The following is a 17,344-nucleotide window of genomic DNA, read 5'->3' as shown; positions in this document are numbered from 1 at the left end:
AAACATGTCGAGTACACCTACTTTCATTTCCATATGTCAGCAGTGTTTTGATAGTTTATTAGGATTTGCATCTAAATTGATTTAAACGTCACAAAAACCCAAAAGAAAAAAAAAATTAAGAAGTGGATAACTGTACAGGATATTTAAGTAGTAGATGACTGTACAGAATATTTAAGTAACCTCATAAGAAAACTTGGCATAATCTTGCGACGCTTGACAAAGTCACCTATTGCAAGTCTTTGCACCTTGCGTAGCTCAGTTTCAACTAAAAGTCACAGTGTTCAATAAAATCAAGAAGCAGCAGAAGCAGAAGAAGGGAATTAAGAAAAGAAAATGTCAGATTGCTTACCAGCGGATGTTCTTGCCGACATCTTCTTCAGACTGCCCGCCAAAACGGTGTTAGATTGCAGGTGCGTATGCAAATTTTGGCGCTCTGTGATCAGCAACTCTAGTTTCCTTTGTGATTACAACCGCCTCTCCTTCAATAACAAATATAACACCCGCTTAATTCTAAGTCGCTATGATGATACTCGTAAAAGAGAAGAAATTATGACATTACACGATGATGATGAGTCATTTGCTGAGCATTTTGAAGAATTTGAATTCCCATTTGATCACGGGCTTTCCAATTATTTGCTTATTGGTTTTAGTTGTGGGTTAGTGTGTTTTCTTGAGAGTTCCAAGGCTGAAAATTTGCCGGAATCAATACTTATTTGGAACCCTTCTGTTGGGTACTCTTTCAAAACATTCCCAATTGAGCCCCCAGTGAGTAAAATTTATCGACCTTACTCTGCTAACGGTCCTTATGTTAGGTCTTCGGAGGGGAAACCTATTGTCTCTTGCTTTGCATTTGGGTTTGATCCTAGGAGTTTTGACTATAAGGTTGTGAGAATTGTGTATGATTGTTTAGATTCTAAAAGGGTTATCGAAATTGTTGATGTTTTTGCTCTGAGCACAGGGGAGTGGCACAACATTACTGCTTCTGCGCCGCCTTATGTCATCAAAGAAAGTTCTGCGACTGCCTATGTGAATGGAGCAATTCATTGGATTGGATATTATGATGCAAGTCATGTGGAAAGATTAGTTTCGCGATTGATTATTGCGGTGTTTGACTTGCATGATGAGGTGTTTAAGGAGATTAAATTGCCGAGTGAGATGATGAAAGAAGCTATTGGAGTTGGACATGATGACAGGCAGAAGATTTCGATTGGAGTGGTCAGGAACTCACTTGCTTTACTGCATTATCATTCAAATTCGAGGAATGATATGAGTATTTTCTATGGATGTACTGTATGGGTGATGAATGAGTACGGTGCAATGGAGTCTTGGGCAAGGCTTTTTAATATTCATTTCGTTGCAGGTGTGGGGAAGATATTAGGGATTAGGAGAAATGGGGATATCCTTGTAGTGGCAGCGCAAAACTGGGAGTTGTGTTCCGTGAATCTTGGCAGTCGCCCAGCCGAGAATCTGAACTTTATTGGCCATCGTCCAACCAAGAATCTGAACATTCATGGTGCTCATTCGTCTTTTTACACAGAAACTTTCATGGAGTGTCTAGTTATATACAAGAAAGTTAATGGGGTTCCAACAATGTCTACAAATTCTGCCGCAACTACTTCCACACAGGCACTTTGCGTTGGGACAAGCAGAGGGTAACTGGAAAGGGGAAAGAAGAAGAAGACAAGGCAAGGTGGTTCATTTCTTATTGTACAGAAAGGTAAGACAACTTGATCTCACTTATGCTTCATTTAGTTGTCAAGTTATTGCCATTCTTCTCAAATCCCCTGTTTTGACAAAACAACGAGTGTATATATATGTAGTGAATAATTGCGTCCGCTATGTGGTTTGTTTAAGAGGATGAACGAATCGTTATAGGTTCCATATATGTTAGAAATGACATCAGTTATGAGTGATACAATTATTTTCATCATTGCTCTTTTTGTTTTCGACTGATTGTTTTATTGACCTGAATATATGTCTATATCTTTTAAGGATTGATTCTTTTTTGATCCCAGGGTGGTGGCTAGAATCAATGATCGGCAAATGACAAGCACAAACCGGTGATGATTTATGCAAAGTACTAGAATAATCTATTTTCCCTGTTCTTTTATCCGTATATTTTGTTTATAGATTTGTGTTGAACTAATTGGATGAGGCCTTGTTTACTCTTCAAGTAGTCAGATTTGGCTCTGATCAATGGTATTTATGTGTATATTCAATTAATACTATCGTTGTGAAGTACTGTACTCGTTTGATATTTTCCAACTGATGACGTGCTATGTCCTACATTTTTCTATGTTCTTGTATTATTTTGAAAATGTAGGACATGTGACAATGATAGAACATTATTAAATTAATTTGTGTGTAGAGTTAATGAGTTATGCATACAACTTAAAAAACTTAGTGTAATAATTTTGTTTGATCTTGTTGTCCTTTTCTATGCTTCATTAGGATACATTTGTGCTAGACTTGGACTATTGACTCTCTCTGGCCATTTGTAGATAGATATATAGTATTGTAGCGTGACTCGTGCTTGCGTGAAAATATCTGTATTTTAAAAGTTGTTCAAACATGATTGAAAGATTAAAAAAATGTGAACTCTAATTCAATAAAATAAAATAAAAAAAATACAGTAGAGTTCGTGTTTTTCTTTTTTCTTTTACCTCCATTCATAATTTAAAATCGGGTAAAAGCTGGTTTAATCCTTATATTTTTAGATTAGTGTCTGTTTAGTTCCTACATTTTTTAAAATACCTCAAAGTATCCCTACCATTAAATTATTGACATCCTTACAATTACCTTTTGTTCATTTTAACTTATTTTTATAATATTACCCTATTACAATAAAGTTCTTTTTTTAGACATTATTAAAAAGAAAAATTAAATTACCAATTTAAGACCAAAAATTAATATTAATATATATATATATATATATATATATATATATATATATATATATATATATATATATATATATATATATATATATATCCTCCTACAACCAACCCTAGAAGCCTCTAAAGTCCAACAGACCTTCCTAACCCAAAAATCCAAAGCCGAGTCTCTATTGTAATTTTTTTTATTTTATTGTAAGTGATATTATAACAACCTAGTCTCCTTTGTACTTATATGAACCATTTCAAAGCCCAATCCTTTTTTATTCCCTATAAAAGAAAAAAATTATCAACTAAATCAATTGATACCCACAATTTCAATTTTTTTTTTTCCTGGAACCATTCTATGTAAATATTTAACCTTAACTACGAAAATAGTTGGAATATACAATTATATACAGTATCCTTTCCTTTTTTTTCTGAAAAGTTAGCAAATGCTAACCTTGAAAAATGATTTCAAAATAAAACGGTAACATAATAAGGACAAAAAACGGCGCCGTTTTACCCACCGTTTGCCGTCCTACTTCTGTTTTATCATTGCGGAATAATACTCGTATATTATACTTAATTTTGACCCGAAAAAAGGATAAGGACGCTTACCTGTAAAGCAGAACCTGACAACAGAGTTGACTGACGAAGACTTGGGCAAATTATGATCGGTTTACAAACAAACAAGTGACTCTATTTTTTTTTTTTAAAAAAAAAAATCCCTTACAGTTTGAAAATTACAAAAATATCCTAAGTACAGTAGCGGTCAGCACTCACAAACTGACCGTCCGAATTTTACGACCAAGAAGACGTAATTACCCCTGTATATTGGAGTCCGGAAGACCAAACAATTTCTTCACTCTTCAGTACCTCGCACCTCACTTTTGCAAGTTCAATCTTTGACCCCTTCAATGCCTAAACTAACTAGACAATAATTTTTTTAAAAACAATTCCCTCTTTAACTATAAAATCTTAACAAAAAAAAGAAAAATTCCCGTTAGTTTAATTTGAGTTTAGTCCTTTACAACATGAAAGTTAATAGAGTTGATTAATTTTTTTTTATTTTGTCTAATTTCTCGAACTCTTAAGTTTTCTCTTAATTGAAAACTTAAGAAAATCAGTAGAAAATATACTAAAAAAAAAGAAATTGAATTTTGATATATAATGAATTAATTAATTAGTTTTAAACTAAAAAACCTAAAGGAATTAATTATTATGCTATATTATTATCAATAATAGGCTAGAAGTACCAGAAGCTAGTCACACATACTATTGGTGGTAAAATATAGACTACAGGTATCAAGGACATGGCACATAGGAAATGTGATTCAGGATTGTGATAAAGGATGAATGAGAAATTGAGAAGAGAGGACAAAATGAGAAGATCTTAAAGAACTAGCATCAACCATTCAAATTGTCTAACAGTGATAGAAAAATACCTCCTACAAAATATATATAAGTTGTCATGTGTCTATACAGGACCATAGAACAATGATAGTCATGACAATAGCACCAAATCACATCATTTTAGTAGGGTCCCCACCTGAGTTGTCTCTAAAATACCTCCCTATAAGTTGCCAAACTCATAATTAAAGAAAGGGGACCACAAAGAAAACTGCACCATTTTCAATGAAATCACGTGCTCCTCAGTCCATTGGCTCATTCAAAAGGACAACTCTCCAACCTAAGCATGCTAAAAGGCCTCCACAAAAGGGGCCAAATTACTCAAGAACCCTACATGAAGAGGGAAATCACTAATAGTGGTCGTCATGTGTCCAAAAAGAAATAAAGATGCCCTTAGAGGTACTCCATTTTAAAAGATTAGGTTGGTTTCACTAAGAAGACAAGTGAATTCATTCACAAACTCACTTAACTTTCTCTTATTCTAAGGTTTCTGTGAAACACATCACCTTCTTTTACTTTTTACTGACTTGACCGTCGGAGTGCCATCACCGGCCACCACTGGCAAAGTCTCTAATAGTTATTTTTGGTGATTTTAGGTTCGTCTCAATCGTCATTGTCTTAAAAAAACTACTTTTAGTTCAGTCTCCATTTTTATTAGAAAATCACCCCCTACTGAGAAGTTATCATAGTATTTTGGGCTAAACTAAAATCAAGCCAAAACATATACATAAATAGACATAATCAAATCATTTAGAGATTCAATAATTACAAGAAAAAAAAATCCAAAATTAAAGAAGAATAGATAGAAAGTAATAGCTGGAAATATTAAATGATTATGAAATTGACCCATATATACAAGATGTAGTCAATTTAGAAAAAAGTGTGGAATGCCTACAGTTAATCAATTTAGAAAAGGTGTAGAATGCCTAGAGTGTGAAAAATAACCTAAAAGACATTAGAAAAAGGTAGAAAATTTAGAAATAATGGGAAATAACCCATATTTTGAACAATTGTGTATTTGTGTTAATTTTTTTAGCTGCTTCAGGGGTATTTATGTAATCTCATAACCCATTTAGTAAAATCTAGTAAAAGCTTTGAAAGGTCAGCATACGTAAGCACGTCGTTCAGCATACATAAGCATTTTCAGGAGTCTCAGTCTTTTACATACGAAACAAAGGAAAAAGCAGAGGAAGCAGAAGAAGAAAATAGTTACGGAAATGTCAGATTACTTACCGGACGAAGTTCTTGCAAACATCTTCTTCAAGCTACCGGCAAAAACCGTTTTAGATTGCAGGTGTGTATGCAAAGTCTGGTGCTCTATAATCAGCGACTCTAATTTCCTTTCCAATTACAATAAGCTGTCCTTCAATAACAACAAAAATAACAAGCGCTTACTTCTAAGTCACTATGATTCAAAACAACGCAAGGAAATTTTCACTTTACACAGTGATGATAAGTCATTTGGTCAGAAGTTTGAAGAATTGGAATTGCCATTTGATCATGGACTTTCCAATTACATGATTATTGGTTTCTGTTGTGGGTTAGTGTGTTTGCTTGAGATTTCCAAAGCTGGAAGATCTCCAGAGTCAATACTTTTTTGGAACCCTTCTGTTGGATACTCTTTTAAACCATTTCCAATTGAGCCCCCAGTGGGTAGAATTCTTCAGCCGTATGCCAGACGCGGCTATGGCCCTTCTATAAAGTTTAATGGTGAGGAAGCTTTCCTGTCTTGTTTCGGATTTGGGTTTGATCCCAAGAGTAATGACTATAAGGTTGTGAGAATTGTGTATCGGTTGGAGAATACTTGTGAAGGTTCAAAAAGGGTTATCGAAGTTGTTGATGTTTTCACTCTAGGTACAGGAGAGTGGGAGAACATTACTGAGTCTGCGCCGTCTTATGTTATCAAACAGGATTCAGCGCATGTCTGTGTGAATGGGGCATTGCATTGGATTGGATATTATGAAGGAAGTGATGAAAGATTAGTTTCACAATTGATTATCGCTGTGTTTGACTTGAATGATGAAGTATTTAAGGAATTTAAGCTGCCGGATAATGTAATGAGAGAAGCAAATGAATTAGGAGTCGGAGAAAGGCAGAAGATTTCTGTTGGACTGATCAATGAATCACTTGCTTTGATACATTATCATACAAATGCAAATACTTATGTGCAATTTTTTTATAGATGTTGCATTTGGGTGATGAATGAGCATGGTGTGGCAGAGTCTTGGACAAAGCTGTATGATGTTCATTCTCATTTAGGTTTGGGGAAGATATTAGGGCTTAGGAGAAATGGAGAAGTTCTAGTAGGGACAGTTGAGAAGGGCAAGTTGTCTGCAATTAATCCTAAGGGTGGTCGAAGAAGCAGGAATATGAATGTTCGTGGGGAACCATGGTCTTTTTACATGGATGCCTTCATGGAGTGTCTTATTATATATAAGAAAGTTAATGGGGTTCCGACAATGTCTACTTATTCTGGTGCAACTACTTCTAGACCGACACTTGGTGTTAGGACTAGTTCTTACGAATGGGCGCCTGGTTTTGGGACCAGTTCTTACAAACAGGCACTTGGTTTTGGGACCAGTTCTTACGAACGGGCTCTTGGCGCTGGAACTAGTGGAGTGAAGATGACTGAAAAGGGTAAAGAAATCATTGAAGAAGAAGAGGAAGAGCAGGCAAGACAACTTGATCTTCACTTATCCTTCTTTTATTTTTGAGTTATTGCCCTTTTTCTTAAATCCCCTGTTTTGACATAATACTATATATCTATATTGTAAAAATTGCCTCTGCTATGCAATCTGTTTAAGAGGACAATGCATTATTATAGTTGGTAAATACTTAAAAATATCAGTAGCATTGAGCAAGCCAATTATCTATGTCATTGCTCTTTTTATCTATTACCACTTGTTCTGTTAAGGTGACCATATGTCAATATTTCTAAAGAATTGAGTCCTTTTATCAGGGTTTATGGCTGGACCTGGGACTAATGTTCGCCTATCACAGGCATTTCGCGTTGGGGAGAATGGAATAGTATAATAATCTATTTTCTCTTTTGTATTTTCAATTTTCGCTTGCATAATTTTATCTAAGAACAGAGATAGGTTCATTTTGACCTATTACCTGGTTTGAAAGATGTATCCAGCCTTGTATAATCCAGAAGGAATGTGTTGTACAATTATAACCCGGCAGAAATTAAGTTTTTGTTGATCTAATTTTGCCAGTTTGTGCAGCTTGTACGGTGCCCTCTACACTTTCGAGTAGCCAGAATTAGCCTTGTCCTTGTACTTTTTGCATTTGACCATTTTTTCAGCCCCAACTTTTTAACCAGTTTCCATTTGAACTGCATAATTGTTTTACTGCAATTATTCTCTATAAAAGCATCTTACTTTTCAATCACTCGTTCATTCCATAAATGGATTATTGTTATGCTTTTCCCATACAATATAATGGTTCAAAAACAACCAATTAATCGACTACCAGGTTCTATGCACTGCATTTGACTAATGACAGGAACTTCAAGGAACAAGAAGAATAAAAGATTACAAAAAATATATTTATATCCGAACAAAACTGGAGTGAAACCTCCCACATATTGCCTGTTGCCAGAATCTGCACGTGGCTCAAACATGCCTTTATAGGCTCACTTCTGACTGCGACGATTACATGCATTCTTCTTTTGGTTCCCTCTTTTTTCAAAAACAGGAAACAAAATTTCAGCATACAACAGCATTGTTAGGTTTTGGTCACCGCCTTCTTCCTCTTCTTCATGATTTTACCACCACTGGCCTTGTTCCTGTTCTCTTGCCACTGTTGCCTTTATTCCTACTGTTCTTGTGTTTCTTTCCACTTCCTTTGTGGTCCTCAGTTTTTTCATGAGGGTTCACTTCCTCAAATTTGATCGGTTTTATAATGATACCAGATTTCTTCTTCACCTGCAAAGATCATATTGAACGTCAGAAATGAAAAATGAGCAATATATGCTAGTATTAACATCTTAAACGGTAATAAAACTATATTCCCCTCTTCCAAAGTAAGGTTGCAGGGACAAGGAACCACAAGTCGGTTCATATGTTCCTTTTCTTAAGACAAAAGAGAATTAAAAACTTGATGCGGTGGTTTTTATAAGGCACTCACATCTGGCCGAGTAAGAGCTCCGACAGCTGTTGCTGGATTGAATTCGGGTCCAACAGGGACACGAATGCTCTGCTCAAAAACCTCCTTAGACGTGAAAGGGTAAGGCAGAGTTTTTGTATGCAGCTTTTCAGCCTGCCAAGTCAACAAAATACAAAGACATGTTAACCAAAAGAAAGTGTAGTAAAGCAGACGATAATTAAGCATGTGGCAAATGTGACTTAAGTGCACAACACAATTCCTAAGGCTAGCAAAAGTAAATCTAACATACAGATTTTTACTCGAACTTCAACTATGTTATTTTTATATTTATCATTTTTTTTGTAATCATTCTTTAATTTTTTTAAAAAAGTTTTATCTATTTATAAACATCAATTAAAAAGCACAGCCCATCAATCAGCCGTGCCAGGCCAAGTTTTTCTGCCAATGGGGCATGCCGTACTTGGGCACGACATGGGCACAACACGGTAATGGCCACCACAACATAAATAGTCTAGCAACATAATTTAACTTCAAGTTTTTTTCTTCCAACAGTTGTCAACCATGCTTCTGTTTATCATATTACCTTACATGACTAACTGCAAGAAGAAGTCTAAACACCAAATGGAGGGGTAACAAGAGTAGTTTCTTGTATGTTATAAATTATCATATAAAGAGGACAAACCTTTTTATCCAACTTCTCAGAAATAATGACATGTTTGAGATGTGCATCCTTTCTCTTCTTAAGAGCTTCTTCCCTCATCTTCTTGGCATTTTCATGCTCATCCAACATCCATGAAGGTACACCTTTCTTTCGCTGCACATCTGTCCATTGTCCCCAACCAGGGATTAAATTAGGTTTTTCAGGTACAGGATTCTCCTCGTTCAGAACCTTTTCCTTATCCTCCTCAAAATCTTCCTCCACATCATCCCCGGCAAAAGCAAGGCGTATAAGCTCTTCTTGGGAAGGAAGTTTGTATGATGCTTTAGGAGCAGACGATAAAATCCCATCTACCATCTGTCCTTCACTATCAGTCTCACTTTCCTCATCCACTTCCCTTGCAGTTTCCTAGACCATTAACAGGCAAGAAATTGTAAGCCACGAATAATCACGTAACTGTAGAGCAAAAGAAAAGACCAGAAGGGAACTACCTCTAAACCTTGATCATTCAATGCAGGTTCAACAACCTTCATAGACTTCTCATTGTTGGCATCCACATCATTTCCGCTTTTCATCTGCTCATTATATACCTAGTAACAATTAGCGTTGAACGCCCGATCACCAATATAGAAGAAGCTATAGTAAGAAGGGAAATTAAACCTTTTTCCATGTGCCTGATGCAAAAATAGCAACATCATATGATGTCTTCGGACCTGGGTCCCTAACAACATCTTCAAAGCTCTGTGAATTTCAAAACACATTACTTGTGTTAGAAAAAAAAAAAACACATTTGAGGTAAAAACTCCACTGAAAGCTGGAAACAAGAAATCCATTACCTTAAACACAGAATCCGGATGACTCTCATGATCTACATGAAGAGTGAATGAATCAGTTTTAACATTCTTCTGCACATCATTATTAGTACCATTTCCAGCATCCATATTTGCTTCAGCTTCCAGGTCACCTTCACTATCACTGTTACCATAGTAATTATCTGTTTCAATCTTTTTACTTGGTACCAAAACCTCCCTTTTAACTGGACCAAAGACCCTCCTACCACTTGCAGCGCCTTCTTTTAAATTTTCTTCCCCACCTGTACCCTCCAACTTTTTCAATGATGACTCATACTCTTGAAGAGCAGCATTAGCTTCTTGAATTGCTTCTTCTTTTCTTTTTTTCATCCCGCGTACCTACATTAAAAATTATGAAGAAAAATTAAAATTAAACAAATAAAGAAAATTAATAGGTTCATGAATCTGCAGTCATAAGTAAAATATAACAGTGATTCACCATAAAAGGTAAAGAAAGCACTCCAGATTCAGGCACTTCATCATCTTCTGCTAACACTTTAAGTGTCTTCTCTTTTGCTGTTGCATACAACTTGGATGCCCTGTCCTGGTCAGAACCCGCAGAATTTTCGTCAACATCATCCTCATCACTACTATCATCACTGCTGCTGCTATCCTTCATAGATTTCATTTTTCTAGTCAAAAGTGCATGTTGTTGGAGTTGTTCAGTTATAGCTGCTCGAGTACCTTCATCTTGGGCATCCAGACCACGCTTTAAAATGCGCTTTGCCCACCTTGAACTGTTTTTGTGCTTTAGAGTCATGCGTTCCTGCATCAATATAGATAAAAGAACCAAAAAAAAAATTACTTTTAAAATCTGAAAGACAATACTTCTTAGGACAGGGGATGCTTGTAATAATCAATGGAGACTTCCAATCACCTCTGCTCGTTTAAATTCTTGCTTCCTCGCGTCTTCTTTTGCTGCTTCAGGATCCATCAACATTTCCACAGATGCTGCTTTCAGCCTATCTTTCTTCAGCAGACGATGATATGTTTTTGATTTGATCTTCTTGATGCGTTTTCTCTTCATCTCATGACGAAAAAGAAGGCTGCGCATTTTAGCTACATGATTCCGCTCTTCCAAATAATCTTCAACAGAAATCTGCCGAGCATAGATAAGAACAAGAGACACTCAACAAACCAGTATAACTAAAGAAATTAAGCCTAAAGATTTAATGCAACAGCACATATATTTTTTTCCCAATAGAATACACCACAAACCTATAAATTCATCTAAAAAGAGCCACAGCATAAGAATTTGAAAGATCAAGCTGATGTCTACTGTGTCACATAGCAACTCCAGAATATGCACATGTAAAATAAAATAAAAAAGCACAACTGTATAGGAACCTAGCTGACATCAAATTTTCTACTGCTTAAGAGAAGTTGGTTTTGATCATATCATCGTACAGTGACTTTCTGAATATTAACTTTATCATGAGAAAAATACTCTCTGCCATATCTAACCTTTTGTAGGATAATAGTTGGTTAATGACATAAAATATTAGCTATTACCTTTAAATTGAGTTGTGAATCAAACCCGAATTCAATGAACAAACAATGCATAGAATCTCCTCACCTTGTTTAATTCAAGAAGCTTTGAACCATCTTGCTTATGAGCTTCCTTAACCTTGTCGTCATTGACTAATGACGCCATTTTCTTCTCAAACTCAGTTCTAGGTTCAAATCCAGCAGCAATGGCCCCTACGGTTGAAAATCCCAAGTTTGTATCTTCATCGAAATAAATAGAAGGTGCCTCCCTGTTCATCTTGACTAAAGGCTCCCACTTGGTAATATCTTTCTTTGATTGTTCATACACTACCTTCCGCTCCAATTTTTCTTGTTCTGGTTTTGGAAGCGGAGCTAGGACAGATGTCGACTTTTTACGCATCTGATGCATCCTCTTTCTAAGTTTACTGTATCCAGATTTTCCTTGAAGAGGTTCCAAAAGATCATCAATGGAAATCTGACCATTGCCATCCAAAACATCCCGAGTAGGATTAAATTCAGACTCTGGGTATGCCTCGGATATAACTACATTCTTCTTTTTCTTCTTGCCTGAAATGGATATAAATTTGAGGTGAGTCATACTACAACAAGAAGTGGCTAAATAGCTTCTAATCAGCTCAAAAAAATCACGGCCTAGATGGGCAGATTTCCTCTGGAATAACTATGTCAGCAATATTTCTGACTAAATGATGTATTTACAGTGACTTCCCCAAAATTTGGTTCTGTCTGATTCAGGAGTACAAACATTGCCTACACATATATACAATTTCCATCTAAAATTGAAAACAAAACATGGAGAGAGATTGCCCAAAGAATTGCTATGTTGCACATCTATAGGTTTTGAAGTGGTTACCACGACTACACAAACCTGAGGAATCCAGAGGGTTCTTTTTTATGGATATTGTCCACTTTTATATCACAAAGAAGCTTGATAATTTATTGATTAAATTACTGAATCAAAATCCACGCAACTGAATTCTTAACTATTTGAATTTCAAAGATTTGAACACTAAACTTATCTACTGAAGACAGTTCTACTAGTGATACCTTCAAAAAATTCGCTTGGCATTCCAGTAACCCCTTGCAACATCCTCAAGTGCCTTTCATCGTTGTCACCATCTTGAAACTCATCACCAACCTGCTTTGAAATTCCCCTTCTCCCACAATTATTTTCAATATCATTATTGTCATCCTCATCATCTGACAGCACATTCTCATCCTACAAATGCAAACAAAATCAGATTCCTAATTTTGGAAACATGAACCAAAATAGCCAAGCGTTAATCTGCAATAGAGGAAAAAAACCATGAGGTGAAAGTGTGGCCCACTGAGAAATGTAAGACAGCTACCTCCAAAATGTAAAACTGATAAAGCAGGAGGAATGTATAGTTTTGAGTCACCACTATTATTGATTTATTACAGCAAACTGGTCGAGAAAGTGTGGACTTTCTGCTGAAATTTTTTCTATGTGATTTTTTTCTTTTTTTCCTTAACACCTATAGCCTACACAAGCTTTTAGCATGACCAACCCTCCTTAAGAAACTTGTAGTTCCAACTTCAACCAATAACATCCATTATCAGCTCACACTTTCATTCACAGAACCTAACCAAATCCATATTTTCCTAGCTGCAGAGTTCAAGGTCAAACATTACTTGTCCGATTAATGTAGATAGTAAATATTCATATACAAGTCCTTATCTTCCCAGACGTCTGTATTTAGACTAGCAATGCCGGGCACGATGAGTCAATAAATGATAAAAAATTTCCAACCCTTGGTGTAAAGAATTTCATGTCAATGCACTCGAATTCAGTGTTCATATAGTTCATGGCTCAAAATTTTAAATAAATGCCGTTATTTAGACCTGATAATGTTCAGATCACATACTCCTTAAATCATACCGTTCACCTAAATAACCAATTAGAGTAATATTTCAACAAGCTTCCATCAAACTCTAACTTCAAAACTAAGTTTTTCCACAAAGAAATTTGTTATCTAATTCAAAAGTTCAACAAAAACTGGCCAAATCAAAGTTCATCAACCACAATAATACAACAAGAAGCACCCAAAAAACATAGCTAAAATTAAAAATAATTCATGCAAATGAATCGCATTATCACAAACCTCAAACTTCTCCGGAAGCTCGTACTCGTAATTTTCGACCGGATCAAACCGGCGGTTCTTCCTCGACTCTTCCTGAGGCAACGGTTCCTCGTACTCATAAAAATCACGCGCCTCGTCAGAACCAATATCTTCGTCGCTTCCGTTCAAAGAATTTGTGTTTAAGCGGTCGATTTCTTTTCGCAGCGAATTAGGCAAGCGCGGTCCTTTCCTCTTCTTCTTCTCGCCGCCGCCGTCGAGCTTTTTGCTTTGCCTTTTCGGTTTCTTGCTGTGTTTCATTTTGTGTTTCGTTGAGTCTGCTGACTCAGCAGCTTTTCTCTTCTGCTCCACCATTCTGTTCGTGCTAGTGCAGGTGATGGCGGCGAAATATGAAGCAAGTAAGCTGACGATATAACACAAATTCTTTTCTTTTCGTTTTTCGGTACTTCGTTAGTAATTGAGCTAACGAGTCGGTGTCGTTTCGGGTTGATCCGTAGACAATTTTAATAATAGGATCGGACCTTAATAGTTTTAATTATTACAAATTATTTCTAATTCTTAAATTATTAAATGGATAAACATTCATTTGATCTCTCTAGCTTGATTTAAATATTTATTTAGGTGACGTTTCTTTTTTTATTTGAAATCTAAATAAACTTAAATTATTCTAAATTCTCAGTAGAACTGAATGTCTGAATCTGAATGATATATTTATTTTTTTATCTTAATCGTTAAAAATAAATATTAAGTTATTTTTTTAACTTAAAAAAAATCTAAAAACTAATATTTTTATATTTATGCCCTTATAAATTATAGATGTTAAACAAATAATAAATTATAGATGAATATAAATAAGACAATAAATTATCATAATATAAATCACATTCAATTGAATACAACTCTCCAATACTCTATATTATATATGTTAATCAATTTTATCATAGTTTAATGATCTTTTCATATAAAAAAATTTATAAAAATTATGAAGATAAATAATTTTAATTTGAAGAACATAAAAGGTTAAAAATAATAATAGTCTACCACTATATATTATCATAAGTTATATAGAGATGGGTAATAATGCTAATTATTAAATTTTATTTAGGTAAGGATGAAAATTAATTAACTAGATAGGGATATTTTGGAGAATATATTTTATTGATATCATTTAGACTTTTTAGACTATAAAAAAAGCTAAAAAAAATAGCTTAATAACTTAATGATTTAATGACTGAAAATTCTTATTAACTTGAAAAAAACAGACTTAATAACTTAACTGATTAAAATTAAGTCAATTAAATCATTAAATAAAAAAAATAAATATCCCCTTAGTCTTTATAATTTAAAAAATACCTCGAAATATTTTTTATAATAATATCTTTACAAAAAAATTCTTTATATTAATTAATTTATCTATAAAAAATGAATTAACTAATCTATCTATCTATATATATATATAAAGCTGAGACTACAAGAGATGATGTGGCATCATCATTTCTCAACTCTGTATATTCTTTATTATCTAATAAATAGAGAAATTTTCTTTCTGATTTGATTTTTCATCTTCTCATAATTAATTTGACTGTTATTACACAATCAATATGTAACAATTCATCAAAAAACCCATTATCTTCTCTAATTGAAACATTCTTGATCATAAATTAAGCAATAATTTATAAACATTTTTAATCACTCTTCTCCTCTGCCTCACCTTAATTTATAAATAGCAACAAAAAATATAATATCCCACGTAAACATAAACACAACATAAAATAACAAAAAATAACAATGGCTTTAAAACATGTGTTTTTTATTTCGGCCCACACTTGCCTAATCATGGCAAATATTGTAAATGCAACTAGTAGGAATGATCGCCTCAACAACAATATGAAAACCAAGCTATGATCTTGCAACAAGACTTAAAGATAGCGAAGGCCTAACGGAGTGCCGGAACGCATTAATGGAGCTGAAATCATGCTCAAATGAGATTGTTATATTCTTCCTTAATAGTCAGGCTGATATTAGCCCTAACTGTTGCCGCGCTATTAATATCATCACCCATAATTGCGGGCCTGCAATGCTCACCTCTCTCATATTCATTGCCGAAGAAGGAAACATATTGAGAGGCTACTATGATACATCTTATGCTCCTTCTCTAGATGGCCTCGCGGTGATATATCATTCTCAAATTTCTAAGGTTTTGGCTTAGACAAGGTGCATCTATAGCACTTTTATTTCCATGGTGTTAACTAATAAATTCTTCACACGGTTTTATTTCCTAGTTAACTAATAAATACCAATATTAAATAATTAATATTTTTTGTACCATACAATGATCTTGCTAACAATTATTTATAAATAAATCTATATTTGCCAAATTAAAGCACTGTTTATTGTCCTTGCAACAATCTTACTAATAATTATTTTACCAAAAAATAATTTACCACATTAATCTTAAGAATAAAATAATAATAAAAATATTTGTATAATTATTTATGTTACTTTTAAGGTTAATTTGATAAATTATCATTTTTTTCATTAATATCCTCAAGAATATCGTTAATGGTAGAAGTGTAATATATTTTAATTGTAGGGATGTTTTAAGGTATTTTTTTTAATATAAAGATTAAATGAGGACTTAATTGAAAATATAAAGATTGAATAAGTATTTACCCTTATTAAATCCTCATTTTCTTTTTTCAAATTAAGAAACGTTTAAAAGATGCTAAAATTAAAAATACCAATTACTTTAACAAGAGTTTATTTTTTCACAATTGAAAAAGAGGAGACTACTTCGTTGAAATAGTTCTAATGTCAGACTTTTGGTACAACCATCAATATAGTTCTAATGTTTAATTATTAAAGTGGGGCTAATTTTCAGCAGCCATCTCTTATTCTCTTAACTTGCTTGTCAGATTCTTATCTCATTATTGAGATTGAGGGTTAAGATCTCTATATGTATATATGTGAGGGTTCATTTCTATTAACATGAGAATATATATCAACTTCATTAGAGCAAAATTTCAAACAGTATTAAAGTATGTCATGGCAAATTTGTGTATGTTATTCACATTAACATTTAAAAAAAGAAAAAAAAAAGGGGGGGGGGGGGGGGAAACCTTGCCCTTTTGTGCACCCTCGAAAGGTTTTACTGGTCATTATCATTTATCACTATCGTTTATTTCTATTTCTATGAATTCATCTACAATTCTCTTGAGACTTTTAATTACTAGTGATGTGACCACCCGATGGTAGTTCTAAGTGCAATTCAATTCTTATTTATCATTTACATTATATAATTGAACTTAACATTTTATTTGTTTATAAACATTAGTGTCTTCCTTGATAATTATACTATAATTTGCCGTTGGTAAAATAAAATTACAAAGTTTCTTAACTATCATTCTAACTTTTTTCATCCAATTACTAAGTGGTATTCACTCGTTAGTGATAAATTTCAACTAATAAAAGTATTTATTAGTTCATTTTACCATTCAAAGTATGAATGTCACTTAAGTTGAGAGGATAGCCGGTAGAATGATGGTAGGAAATGTAGCATTATTAAATAAAATTTCTAATGAATTTTATCATTGAAAACCTAACATAATTTCCTTAATAAATAGAATTATCTTAATAATATATACATTTTTTAAAAATTACCTTAATAAGAGAGAGGGAGGAGGGGGGAGAAGCACTAGACGATCTATTCTTTTCCTAAACGGTAGTTCTGGTTAGGCCCATACATTATCCCCAGTACATCTTTGCGATGAGCCTAAAACATTATGCAAGATTCAGCCCATCCCCATTTGAGGGAATTTGTTTTTCTTTTTTACC

General features: G+C 34.0%; 3 protein-coding genes across 3 annotated transcripts; 2 read left to right on the top strand and 1 right to left on the bottom strand.

The window, feature by feature from the left end:
* Positions 1-107: 107 nt before the first annotated feature.
* LOC102625383 (F-box/kelch-repeat protein At3g23880-like) lies at positions 108-2,426 on the top strand. Its single transcript, XM_006486916.4, has 2 exons — positions 108-1,717; positions 2,016-2,426. The coding sequence occupies exon 1, from the start codon at positions 334-336 to the stop codon at positions 1,654-1,656; it is 1,323 nt and encodes a 440-aa protein (XP_006486979.2). The 5' UTR covers positions 108-333; the 3' UTR covers positions 1,657-1,717; positions 2,016-2,426.
* A 3,010-nt stretch (positions 2,427-5,436) lies between these two features.
* LOC102625096 (F-box protein At3g07870) lies at positions 5,437-7,495 on the top strand. The gene is made up of 2 exons (XM_006486915.4): positions 5,437-6,958; positions 7,246-7,495. Exons 1-2 carry the CDS (start codon positions 5,504-5,506, stop codon positions 7,312-7,314), a joined length of 1,524 nt encoding a protein of 507 aa, XP_006486978.2. The 5' UTR covers positions 5,437-5,503; the 3' UTR covers positions 7,315-7,495.
* A 170-nt stretch (positions 7,496-7,665) lies between these two features.
* On the bottom strand, positions 7,666-13,966 carry LOC102624815 (uncharacterized). The gene is made up of 11 exons (XM_006486914.4): positions 13,535-13,966; positions 12,459-12,630; positions 11,482-11,960; positions 10,783-11,004; positions 10,345-10,671; positions 9,891-10,244; positions 9,715-9,795; positions 9,546-9,629; positions 9,079-9,462; positions 8,418-8,549; positions 7,666-8,215 (listed from the first exon to the last, which is right to left on the bottom strand). Exons 1-11 carry the CDS (start codon positions 13,862-13,864, stop codon positions 8,048-8,050), a joined length of 2,733 nt encoding a protein of 910 aa, XP_006486977.2. The 5' UTR covers positions 13,865-13,966; the 3' UTR covers positions 7,666-8,047.
* Positions 13,967-17,344: the final 3,378 nt, after the last annotated feature.

The sequence above is a fragment of the Citrus sinensis genome, chromosome 8, assembly GCF_022201045.2.
Source record: "Citrus sinensis cultivar Valencia sweet orange chromosome 8, DVS_A1.0, whole genome shotgun sequence".
NCBI lineage: Eukaryota > Viridiplantae > Streptophyta > Magnoliopsida > Sapindales > Rutaceae > Citrus > Citrus sinensis.
Note: the sequence above shows the minus strand (reverse complement) of the source record. Positions and strands in the feature narration are given on the sequence as shown.